Source organism: Pangasianodon hypophthalmus, chromosome 15 (assembly GCF_027358585.1).
Source record: "Pangasianodon hypophthalmus isolate fPanHyp1 chromosome 15, fPanHyp1.pri, whole genome shotgun sequence".
Taxonomy (NCBI): Eukaryota; Metazoa; Chordata; class Actinopteri; order Siluriformes; family Pangasiidae; genus Pangasianodon; species Pangasianodon hypophthalmus.
In genome coordinates, this window is record NC_069724.1 from 11195260 (window position 1) to 11207802 (window position 12543).

The window sequence follows — 12543 nt, forward strand, 5'->3', positions numbered from 1 at the left end:
AAGCACATGTTAGCCGTCACCCTCCCTGGTTGGTAGCTGTCATGTGATGGGGGAGAGCTGACTGGTGAGTGGGAATTGGCAAATGACCAAACTGGGGAGGGAATAGGAAATGTTTTTTTTTTTTTTAAATAATGAAAACACACCAACCAACAAATTATCCCCACTAAACACATCACATATATTTCAATAAAAACATTCAGTGTGTTTCACAGTGGAGCTTTCCTTTAATGCGATTAGCACACAGTTCTGTAGTGTTCAGACTGAAGATCTCCTCAATGGGTGCTATCATTTTTATATTACACTATTTACTCAGTAATAACTGTGTTTGGAGCACTTTCTTTTGTTATAGACCATAATTATTTATCTGTTTGTCATTATATCAAATAACAAGCTACAATATGTTAGTGTATTTGTTTTATACATATGAAATTTTTACATTTTTATTGATTCATCTGAAATCTAAGTAAAACTTTTTAAACAGTTAAAATGTGTGAAATCTTTTTTTCATTACAAATTTAGGATTTGTGTAGTCTAAGTAGAAAACAAGGTCTGATTTACTTTGATCACAAGTTATTTTCACTCAATGCACATTAACACAGCTAGAGTTTAAAAGTAGCTCATTTTAGCTAATGCAATTAATGAGTAAGGGATTAGTTACAGTAAGAGATTAGTTAACTGTTTAGCACCTCATCAATCAAAATTTTCAGAATTCTTCAAATTTTAGGCCATGCCCCCTATCTCAGGTAGAAAAATGGAGCTACAACTGTTTTTAATCTCTGTGACCCCATGCTAAACTGGTGGCCATGAACTTCCATTACTTGTTAGATACATTAGTCTCGTAGGTTGTTCACAGCAGTCATATGCCAGTTTTACATCAGACTGGTGGCCTTTGATGAAGATTCTGATCTTTTGGGTGTAGACGCGAGCTTCCTCATGCTCATGACCTTCACTGCGGTCTGTAAAACGATCAGTTTCCTCTGTAGCTTTGTCATCTTGCGGGACTGCTCACTCAGCTCCTTTTCGTATTTCTTCACCTTCAGTTGAGTTGAAAGTAATTTTAGTTTGTATGTCTTTTCAATCAGGTGGAGTTGTTTTTCACAACCATCACACAATTTGTGTTCTGAAGTTTCTGTGCCTGTAGCTGTTTCTTCCTACAATTAATGAAAAGATGAATATAATGATGTCACAAAAAATTTCTAGATACAGCAAGTTGGTTGCTACAAGATCTTTACAAGATAATTTTTAAACACAGCATTTTGTCTTTAACATTGAAATGTTTACATCTGCTATTTCATTTTGGTAATATGACAAGCTACATTTTTGATATTATTGATTAACTAGTTTCAAGTTGCTGTTATAGGAAAACCATCAACTTTGGCATGGTAACATAATTCCACTTCCTCACACCACCCTGTCACTCACACAGCACACCCCATCACATTTTACACTTACTTTGCCTCTACGTCGTACTAATGGAAAAAAATAAAGGTTAAGTGTGCTTGCTAAGACGTTGTTGAACAGTTGGCCACAACATCACTTTACAAAACACACCTGACAATAAGTTAGAGTTGGGATTATGGACTGTATTCCTGTTTCATCACACCTTTCTAATAAAGGCCTAGCTGTTAGCAGCATTAGCATAATAACAGAAGTGATTGTTTACAGTGAAATACAGCCAAGAAAACAAATTAAAAATTCAAAAAAAAAAAAAAAAACGTTAGCAGTTTAGACAGAACACTTTACTAACGTTTGATACAAAGATGGCTAACATCGAAGATATTTGTGCAAAAAGCTAACATTAAAAAGCTTTTCTAACTAGCTAGATATAATGTTATAAGCTAGATAAAGATATAAATGTCATACTTTCCTGATCACACATTAGATGAAGTCAGTTACAAAATTTAGAACCCTTAGGGGTCCTTCATCTGTCCCTCTGGAGGAACCCATAAAGGTTCTATGTATAACCCAACAACTAAGTGTTTCTCTATCAGAAAGGATACCGAGTACAGCCCTTTTGTAGCTAAAAACTCTTAATTATCCAATTAAAATTCAGAGAATCTATAAATCATTTTCAAGAGTGTAAATGTATTTGATGTATTTATAATTATTTTCTCTATCAGTCATGGCACTGCTATCATAAAATTTTGAAACTCTGATATCGTGTTGTGTTTCGGGGTTTAAGGTGAGACTTTTGGAACCTTAAGTGTACATTTTTATAACTTTACCTTTTAAAAATGATTTAAGGTACAGAACTAGATTTAATCCAGCTTTAATGGGTCACTAGATGTGACTTTCTTGGTAAAATATACATACTAAAGGTACAGAAGGTGTGCACTTGAAAGCACCACCCCAACCGCAAGGAAAAGTACATCTTAGTACCATTTTAGAGACCACTGAATTTTAACATCAAATGTAAAAAAAAAAAAAAAAAAAAAAAAAAACCACATACACATGTTAGTTTTCCTAAATTTCCTCTAAGTGTATTCTTGAGAATATTTCATTGTTCGTGATGTTAAAAACTGATTCATGTCCATAACCTCATTTCTATGCTCTTAGAAAGGAAAACTTTCAATAATGTTGTGGTGCTTCACAAATTGGGGTCTGTGATTCATAGCCAGAAAATCACGAAAAAACACAGACATAAACAAATATATTATATATTATATATATATGTATGTATATGTATATATATACATATATATATATATATATATATATATATATATATATATATATATATATATATATATATATATATATTCTTTTCTGTAGTTTGACTGGTCACTGAATGAATTTAATCAAAAGCCTCAATAAATAAGCAAGCAAGAGGGTCTGTAACTAATGGTAAATTGAATCTAAGGTGTATTATTGGTGGAATGTTGAGGAATAAAAAGATGTATCTCTCCAATAATAGCCAGAATATTATTGTACACATCTGTATAATGAGTATAATATTATATTCATTAAATAAATCTGTGTCTGCTGAAGTGGTCCATGGAATTTATTTCACATGTAAAAGGGATCACTGTCCGCAAAACAGTTTGAAATAAAGTTTAAAATGAGGACCTACCGTGGACTGAAACACAGAGGGGACAGCGTGGGAGTGTAAATGTCCTGAAGTGTGGAAGCAGTCGGAGGTGAAATGATCCGAACATAAAAGCGCCAACTCTGAGGGTCTCCATCCTGCAGCTGTCCGCATGCTGGAGATCCAGTGCTGGAGCTGCTCCTCTTCCTGAGGGAATCTGTAGGAGGGAGAAGTGTTGACATGCACAAACAACAAAATAATATTACTATGAGTAAAGTGTGTTTCTTGTGTAGGTCTACCTGTGTAGCGTGACACCATGTCTCTCTGTTTTCCCGCAGGCTTCACATGTACTCATCTTGCACCAGGTGTACAGAGTCACTGCAATGAGCAGAACCGAGACAGAGGAGTTTATAGCAGGGAAGTTCACACAGCTCACTCTTTATCATCTTCCAGGTGTTAATGTGCAGAAAGTGCTCTTAATGGGCCATTGAACTCCATGCAGCTGTTTAAACTTTAATGTGTGAGTTCATTTACATTTAAACATCCTCCACCTTCTTTAGTTATGAAGGACAAAAGACGTGCATATTTAAGAATAGAAATAGTGCAGGTTTAGGATAATAATAAACCTATAAATATTACAAATCATTACATTTCTGAATTCAAATTTTGTAATATTGGCAAAGTGCCAAAACAGAGACAGTTCATTCAGCTATTTGTAACTTAATACCATATACATATATTTTAGCATGTTTAGCCTGTGCTGCACATATCCATGTTTTTCCTACCCTAAAGACACCAGAATGAACTCAACAGCTTATTAATACTTACAATATACACAAATCAGTATATTTAGACAGATTTACAGTAGGATAGGACAAAAGACAAAGACATGACTTCTTACAGCATGGACACTTGTATGAAATAGGCTATTAGCTCATTACGAGTCGCCATAATATGCTCTGAGATATAAGTTAATATTTACAGTTAAAATTTTCCATGTTTCATATGTGGCTTCACTACTTTAGAACTTGATTTTATCTCTAAGCTGAGTCAGATACATTTGTGAGTATTTTTTCCAGTAAGTAGGCCTATGTACACTATTATTATAATATGAATTAATTATTAATATTTTACTGTAATACTCATTCATTCATCTTCACTATAAGTGCTTTATGCTGGCCAGGGTTGCAGTGGATCAGGAGCCAAGGAGTGAGAACACACCCCGGATGGTACTCCAGCTCATCTCAGGGCACCATTCACACACACGCACATTCACACCTAGGGGCAATTTAGCGTAGCCAAGCTGCCCACCTGCCATTAGGAGGACATCAGAGAACCGAATCAGTGACAGTAACAGTCACCCAAGCTTAGGATTGAAACCAGGGACCCTGGAGCTGTGAGGTGGCAATGCTCAAAGATTCCACTATATTTCCAGTATTTCAAAGAATAAAAAAAAAACAAAAAAAAACACCAGAATAGGATGTCCAACACTAGAAATGATATGTACTTCTGTTTACAGCTGTACACTTAAAATACAGTAATTACATTTATATTAATAATATAATTTAATTATGTTATTCAGATTGTAAACAACAGAAAGAAAGGTGTATTTGGGCATTATATTTGTAAAAAAAAAATAACTTGCTATTTTCTTGTAGGCCTTATTTTATGTTTGTTTTATTCTATTCTATTATTCTAAATAGCCAATGTCAGAACCAGTGCCAGGGTCAGAATCAGAGGCAGAACCAGAGGCAGTCAGAATCAGAGTCAGAATCAGAGGCAGAACCAGTGGCAGTCAGAACCAGAGGCAGAGTCAGAACCAGAGCCAGTCAGAATCAGAGGCAGTCAGAATCAGAGGCAGAACCAGAGGCAGAAACAGAGACAGTCAGAATCAGAGTCAGAGTCAGAACCAGAGGCAGTCAGAATCAGAGGCAGAACCAGAGGCAGAACCAGAGACAGTCAGAGTCAGAACCAGAGGCAGTCAGAGGCAGAGTCAGAACCAGGGCCAGGACCAGATCAATTCAGAATCAGAGGCAGGGTCAGAACCAGAGGCATTCAGAATGAGAGGCAGAGGCAGACAGGTGTGGTGGGAAAGCCGGTGTGATGTTTTCTCGGGTTTCTGATCCGCGGTCCTGCTTGCAGTTCAGCAGTACAGCAGTGTGAGCTGAGCTGATAGGAGTCTGAGGACAGTCGATGAGACACAGCCACCAAAAGAGGTTAGGCTTTTAAACATTTTGTCAAATATATTTTAAACATTTTGTAATTACCAGCATGTAGCATGGCATGTGTACTGTATATTACTGATATCTGCTGTTCATTTTTGAGTTGAGTTAGTAAGGTGATATATAGACTAAAAGTATATAATGGACCATGCAGTAAGAGTTATTATTACAATTAATTGACTTTTATAATTGCGCAACTCTTATTAACAATATCTAATTTAAGGGATTTTCAATGGGGTAAATCTTTTTTCCCCTAAAAGATATTTAAAAACCAATTATTATTATATTGTTTTAGAGGAAACCCGCTGGAGGTGAATCTTTCTTTGCTCTTTAAAATTTGATCTGTTCCTCCAGCTGATCTGAATGAGGCTGAGGGTCATGTAGCCTCAGCGGGGGGCGAAGCGCGCGATCACTTTACTGCACGCGGTGCGGAATGAACACCGCCGCCATGGGGTGGATATAAACATCAAAATGGATAAAAATCAGTGTAGTTTGTATTAAAGTTTATAAAATTTCTATTTACTTTGAGCTGTAAATACTGTAATGTTTCCTAAATAAATAGGTTGAGAGTTTAACCTTCATATTCACACACACACACACACACCCAAGGTGCGAATGGTTCAGTCCATCGAGCGGTTAATCACAGCGAATCTTTCCTTTCAAGGGTAAAATTAGCATATCAAAAATGAAAAATAAAGAGCAAGAGTAACGTGGGGAGAATCAGCAGTTAACCCCATTCAGAAACCAGTTGAGCTAAATTTGCTAACTACTTGCGATTTGTTTACCCAGTGTCAGACATACAGAATTTGCATCACAGAAAAACAGAAAATGCCTAATTTTATGTCCGTGCTAACGTTTTGTGAACTTAAATTCACACAAATCCGTTTTTTTTTTTTTTTGTAAGCTGTTCACACTATGTTTTCAGTGTGGCCTATATCTGACATTATTCTGAACAGATCACGCTCCTGAACTGACCCGCATGCGCAGTGGCACACTGTGTCACGTGATGCGTTCAAACTGTAAAAGGGGACTCCTGTGGTTAGCGGTCCTGAAGTCTCTTAAAACACGGAGAGGTTTGAAGTTTATGCTTATGTCAAATGTTTGAGGTAATTTACCTCACTGTCCCACCAGTAAAACCCATTTCTTCCCAGTAGCGCGACATTATGACGAATGTCGAGTTGACATTGATCTGGGAAATGGGGGAAACACTTTTCTGTTGCACCACTTAGGAGCCCGAAGTCAGCTTTCTGTATGACATACTGGTAGTTCCAGACCCCACCTTCCTTTTCTCTTAGGAACTGAGACAACAGTGGAGGGTAGATGAGGATACCTGTAGTACGACTTGTAGTACTGGTAGCGCTTTTACTTGTTAGATAGTGATATCATGAATTAGGTAATGTTAGCTATGTTTGCAGATAAAACTGTTCTGTACTTGAAGTTACTTCAAAAATATTTGATATTTTGCAGCATCCTATTATAATAATAGTGTACATAGGCCTACTTACTGGAAAAAATACTCACAAATGTATCTGACTCAGCTTAGCGATAAAATCAAGTTCTAAAGTAGTGAAGCCACATATGAAACATGGAAAATTTTAACTGGAAATATTAACTTATATCCCAGAGCATATTATGGCGACTCGTAATGAGCTAATAGCCTATTTCATACAAGTGTCCATGCTGTAAGAAGTCATGTGTTTGTCTTTTGTCCTATCCTTACTGTGTGAAATTAAGCACACGTCATCATGCATACTCCTTCACATCATGGGCCTTACATTACGCTTTTCTCTCCTCCAGCCAAAGGTCTAGTAACTCCAGCTTTACCTGATCATGCAGCCACCAAGGTTACGCCATAAAGGTAAAAGCTTGTAAAAAAAAAATCACTTTGACTCAGATTTTCAATTCCAATTTCTGGTGGCTACGTTCTTAAGTGTGACTGAAGTCTGATGCAGGTCTAAACAGTCAGCCTTTCATTTGTGTGCCTTGTATTTACAAGGCTCAAGAATCTTGCTGAATGTTTTCCTTGACATCCTAAAATTCTGGATAAATTCTGTGTCTGGGAAGGCATCCGGGCATCCCTCCCAAATCTACTGGCTCCTTCTCATTCCCAGATTGCTTTCTATTTCTCAGATCCACAGAAAGCTTGACATTAAAGTTTTATTAATTTTTCAATCTAATCTCTGTGCTCACAACTTTAGCATATATGTGATTAAAACAGACATGAATTTGTGAAATGTGAAAGGACTGAAAATGTGTAGAATCAGTCCTTTCAGTGGGAAGAATTTGTTCTTGTGTGGCTCTCATGGTGTTGAAAAGTTACAGTTATAAGATAAAAGTCCATAAGAACAGCTTTGGTAAGACTTTCTCTCATGTTTGTCTCATCTGAACACCATCATTGTTGCTGTGGAACAGCTGCAGGGTTGCAATTTCTAGGAGACTAATTTAAATATCTATCGAAGAGCTGCCCTTAGACTTCCATTATACAGTCATGGGAAAAAGAAAGTACACCCGCCTTAAATTCTTTTTTTTTATTTATTTATTTATTTTTTTTATTTATCAGGGCCTAACTAACAATTGTATGGGCCTCCCCAACTTCTATATAAAAAAAAAACAAACAGATTTCAGTATTAGTCATAGTCATAGTATTTTTCTTTCCCCAAAAACTAATCCAACATTCAGAAAACAGGTGGGAAAGAATAAGTACACCCTATAATTCAGTAACATGTACAACCACCTTTGGCAACAATAACTTGTAGTAAAGAGTGGGCCAAAATTTCTCCAAAACAATGTGAGAGATGTCTGTAGGAGTTTATCAGTCTCTCACATCGTTTTGGAGAAATTTTGGACCACTCTTCTTTACATTGTTGCTTCAGTTCATTGATTTTTGAGGGCATTTGTTTATGCACAGCTCTCTTGAGATCCTGCCACAGCATCTCACTGGTGTTGAGATCTGAACTCTGACTTGGCCATTCATTTGTCGATTTGCTGGTTTGCTTGTTGCTCATTGTCCTGTTGCGCGACCCAAATTTCAGCCGAGCTTAAGCTGCAGAACAGATGGCCTCACATTTGTCTGAAAAATATTCTGGTATAAAGTGGAGTTCATCGTTGTCTCAATGACTGCATGTTTCTCAGGTCCTGTGGCTGCAAAACAAACCCAAATCATCACCACCACCTTCATGCTTAACAGCTAGTATGAAGTGTTTTTGGTGATAGGCTGTGTATGGTTTTTGCCAAACATGGTGCTGTGCATGATGACCAGACATCTCCACCTTAGTCTCATCAGTCCAAAGGATATTGTTCCAGAACGTTTGTGATTTGTTCAGTTTTTGCAAACTGAAGTCATGTTGCCATATTCTTTTCAGAGAGAAGGCTTTTTCCCCAGCCACCCTTCCATGAAAGCCATACTTGTTCAGTCTTTTTCTGATTGTGCTGTCATGAACATTTAATGTGCTTACGGAGGCCTGTAGGTCACATGATGTAGCTCTTGCGTTTTTCTTTATATCTCTGAACATTAGACAGTCTGACCTTGGACTAAATTTGCTGGGACTCCCACTCCTGGGAAGATTGGCAAGTGTCATGAAGGCTCTCCATTTGTAAACAATCCTTCTCACTGTAGAAAGATGAATTTCAAATTGTTTGGAGATGGCCTTATAACCCTTCCCAGATTGACGAGCAGCAACAGTTGCTTCTCTAAGGTCATGGCTGATGTCCTTTCTTCTTGGCATGATGTAGACACACACCTATGCACTCCAGAACATCAAACTGCCAAAAGGTCTGTTTTTATAGAAGTAGTCACACTTCTTGATGATTAACTAATCTTGTGCATTTCACTAGTGGAAGTAGGAAAGGTGTACTTACATTTTCCCAATTGGTTTCTGAATGTTGGCTTAGTTTTTGGGAAATATGACTACTTTCTTTTTCCCATGACTGTGAGTGAGTTTGAAGCAAACAATTTTTTTGGTTCTTTTCTCAGTGCAGGGAAACAAGTCTAAATTCTCATCCGTGGTAATCAAGCACACACACACACACATACACACACTACACATACAGTGCAGAGGTTAGGATAGAAACCATTGGACTATAAAGTTGATTTTCCTCTTCCTTCCATTTTAGTGATTTGTGTCATGTGAATCTACTGTTAGCCTCTAATGCAGATTATCAGAAACAGATTGAAACTGCCTTTATTTCTTTACTTCTGAATGTCTGTTAAAACTAACATCATTTAGAAAAAGTCTGAATTAAGCACTTGTGGTGTGGCTGTACTCTTAGTAAAAACATATTTCTGTGTATTTATGTTCATGTCGGATCATTGCTCAGGGTCCAGTTGCAAAGCACAAAAGCACTGGACTGAGGTGAAGACATTTGAGTCAGAGAGAGAGTTCTACCTCGAGCGGACTTTAGAAGACACTCGCCTGCCACAGGACACACACCTCTGGTAACTAAAACATGCCCAGTGCATTTATCACACTCTGTAGTACAAGTAAGTAAGGTTTATCTGAGTGTGACACTGCGACATATCAGCACACAGACAAGAGTCAGTGATGACATCTCCGATGCTTCAGAAGGCGGGACCAAGTCTCTCCCAGAATCCACAGGTGGTCTCATCACTTCTCTCCATCCTCTCAGGATCCACAGCAGCCCGTCTGAACCACCTCGAGCCCCAACGCTGCGGGAGTGTGAGGTCATCATACGGCAGCTGTATAACGCCAACAGTCTTCAGTCTCAGGAAGTAAATGCACCAAATCCTCACAAGCCAATTCTTCTCTCACATGCAGACATTTCAGCAGTGTGTGTTTCCCCTAGATTGTCCGCATCAAGGCCGTTCTCAGGGACATCGTGTTCAACCGGAAAATCACCCCAGAGAACTACATTATGGCCAAAGCCTATCTCACTGATGAGAAAAGGTTCTTATCCTTAGTTTCCTTCTTTAGATTCGTACTGGATCTATGATACTAATTAATCTAACATTTTTAGATTAATTAATCTAACATTAATCTAACATCTAACTTAATCTTTTAAATATCTCTAAACTTCTGCCTCAAACCAAATCCAGTTCTTCATGTCACACAGACGCAGTGGGACTAGTCATCTATGCATATGAGCTAAACTTGGAACAACCTGAATCATTTTTACCTTAGTGGAATTTGGTAATTTGTAAATTTGGTAAAATTCTGCCCCCTTAGGCCAAAGCCCTGCTTCCTGACATTAGAAAGTGAAATTTGAACCTTAAATACTGTAAACCTGCAATACTTTTTATTTTACCAAAGCATTTGTTGTAATATTTAGTTGAGCGAGTGTGTACAGAAAGGATTTTCGGTAAGATTGACGTCCATTACTTATTAGTTACATTAATTGTGCCCTGGACTACAAGACTAACCCCACATTCACACAAAGAAGCAGTAAGCCTTGTATTGCTTGTAGTTTGCCTCTTGTGGGCATGTAGCAACTACTGTTGTTGCTTGTTGGCATGAATTATCCAGCATTTATTTTTTTTTGTTCCAATGAGATATGGTAGTAGCTATATGTAGATATATGTAGATTCTAGAGTTAACTAGTTAAGTACAAATGAAATAATGCACTAATCATTGTGAAAATTTGTGATTGCATGATATGTGCTAGCTTTGTTGGTAGATAAGTTGGACGATGAAACCATGGTTATACGTTTTTCTTCTATTTTTGGGTGTTAAACAGTAAATGGGACCTAACTTCAGCTAGTAAAGTGAAGTTGTGAATGGAAAAATGAAAAGTTTGCATAGTTGAAATTACTGTTGCTGAAATCGTGGTTCTGTCTTGCATGTACATAGGAAATAAATGATCACCTGTCAGTGTGTCGCTCTTAGTGTAAATGTGGGTTTGCATGTAATCCCGACCAATGAGGTCGCAAACTGTCAGAGAAAATACAAACATTGAGGGCAGAATGGCTGTGAAAAGATTAGTTATGGAGCAATAATGAGAAGATTTATGACATACTGAATCAAAAATATTTCATTGTCAATATTCCACTGTTGCAATGTAAGATAACAGTGTGTGTATTTTTGGGATGTTCACCAATACACAATGGTACATCCCACTTTAACTGTGACTGCAGTGAAATTGTCTTTATTTTCTGCCTTTAAAGCTACAGTGAAGGTATTCTTCTCCTTCTTATTGCCAGGTACTAGCTGGTACTGGTAAGAGTGTTGCATGAGCCGCTTACTTCATATCTGTACACAAAGTGCTCACCAAGTGTGAAAGCAGCCTGATAATTCAAACTTCAGACTGCATTTGGTGTAAAAGGGAATGCTATGCATGTTTTGTTTGAATTCTACTCGTCGCTTTTTCCTTCTCAGCAGAGCTGAGGAGCCGGAGATGTTTCCAAAGCTTCCTTTTCGCGCCCTGCCCAAAGGACTGTAAGTTACGGTTCATCCCACAGGATATAACATAGCTAGTTTAACTAATACACTGAGCTCCTCTTTCATCTCTGTGTGACAGGGTGGTGTGTCAGGCCAACATGGCAGAGCGAGTGATCCTTCCCTCACTCAAACAGAGCCTCAGCAGGAGAACTCGAGCTGTACAGAGGAGCCGCTTATGGAGAAAAATACCTTAAAATGTTCAATGCTGTATTGTCCAGACTATAACACTTCTCCCAGTGACTCTGTTATTTGCCCAGTTGTAATCTGCAGTGTATTAGTGTGTTTACAGGAGGTATGTTATTCTGGCAGTTAACTTTTCTGTGGAGCAGGTCTATTAACTAACTCCATATAAATTGTAAAAGCAGTAAACAAATATCAGACTACACCATCAAGGGGTAATCCCCTTTAAAGGGCATATCCACTGTGTCTGTGTTTTAACAAAGCATGTATAGCAATTGATTATTTGAGAAATGTTATTTTTCCATTTTCTGTGCTTGGTGCATTAACTGATTTCATTTCGTTATATATGTTGGCAATTTATTGTAAAAACCAAAGGAATATCTGTTGTTTCAGATAGGTATACAAAAATATCCTATTGGTTATTTACAAAAAGATGTTAGCAATAAGATATTGGCATAATGTGTGTGTGTGTCCTTACAAATGCCAGTGATAAATAAATTTAATAGAAGGGGAAACGGGTCAGCTCAGCCTAAATTTAACAAGTCTTAAACCAAATTTGCCAGAAAATGTTAGTTAGAGTTTTGGAATTAAACTCTTCATATAAATATTACTCTTCCTGGAGTAAAGTGTATGCATCCAATTAAACGCTCTCAAAAATGCTCAAGTCGCACCTCTTAAACAGAGTCTGCTGATCACAATTCAAATGTGTACGTCTTCAGTGTTG

The 12543-nt window shown here is 37.5% G+C and overlaps 2 protein-coding genes across 4 annotated transcripts; one reads left to right on the forward strand and one right to left on the reverse strand.

Moving 5' to 3' along the window:
- Nucleotides 1–204: 204 nt before the first annotated feature.
- On the reverse strand, nucleotides 205–3454 carry si:dkey-228b2.6 (uncharacterized protein LOC563918 homolog). Its single transcript, XM_034311473.2, has 3 exons — nucleotides 3325–3454; nucleotides 3071–3242; nucleotides 205–1151 (listed from the first exon to the last, which is right to left on the reverse strand). Exons 1-3 carry the CDS (start codon nucleotides 3378–3380, stop codon nucleotides 870–872), a joined length of 510 nt encoding a protein of 169 aa, XP_034167364.2. The 5' UTR covers nucleotides 3381–3454; the 3' UTR covers nucleotides 205–869.
- Nucleotides 3455–5913: 2459 nt separating this feature from the next.
- On the forward strand, nucleotides 5914–12449 carry si:ch211-222n4.2 (uncharacterized protein LOC101885505 homolog). 3 transcript variants are annotated; one of them, XM_034311435.2, is made up of 7 exons: nucleotides 5914–6353; nucleotides 7045–7105; nucleotides 9565–9682; nucleotides 9769–9976; nucleotides 10051–10151; nucleotides 11577–11636; nucleotides 11719–12449. In XM_034311435.2, the coding sequence occupies exons 2-7, from the start codon at nucleotides 7078–7080 to the stop codon at nucleotides 11831–11833; spliced, it is 630 nt and encodes a 209-aa protein (XP_034167326.1). In that variant the 5' UTR covers nucleotides 5914–6353; nucleotides 7045–7077; the 3' UTR covers nucleotides 11834–12449. The 3 variants fall into 3 exon arrangements, with proteins under 3 accessions (XP_034167326.1, XP_034167325.1, XP_026797148.1); XM_034311434.2 differs by lacking the exon at nucleotides 5914–6353 and adding an exon at nucleotides 6365–6640; XM_026941347.3 differs by lacking the exon at nucleotides 5914–6353 and adding an exon at nucleotides 6365–6640 and having other exon boundaries at nucleotides 11580–11636.
- Nucleotides 12450–12543: the final 94 nt, after the last annotated feature.

Excerpts from the sequence above, each read along its gene's own strand:
- si:dkey-228b2.6 (XM_034311473.2), bottom strand. The coding sequence starts at position 3,380 with ATGAGTACATGTGAAGCCTGCGGGAAAACAGAGAGACATGGTGTCACG. Across the intron at positions 3,243-3,324 it reads CATGGTGTCACGCTACACAG|ATTCCCTCAGGAAGAGGAGC; the intron begins GTAGACCTACAC and ends TCCCTCCTACAG. Across the intron at positions 1,152-3,070 it reads CCTCTGTGTTTCAGTCCACG|GAAGAAACAGCTACAGGCAC; the intron begins GTAGGTCCTCAT and ends CATTAATTGTAG.
- si:ch211-222n4.2 (XM_034311435.2), top strand. The coding sequence starts at position 7,078 with ATGCAGCCACCAAGGTTACGCCATAAAG. Across the intron at positions 9,977-10,050 it reads ACAGTCTTCAGTCTCAGGAA|ATTGTCCGCATCAAGGCCGT; the intron begins GTAAATGCACCA and ends TGTTTCCCCTAG. Across the intron at positions 11,637-11,718 it reads CGCGCCCTGCCCAAAGGACT|GGTGGTGTGTCAGGCCAACA; the intron begins GTAAGTTACGGT and ends TCTGTGTGACAG.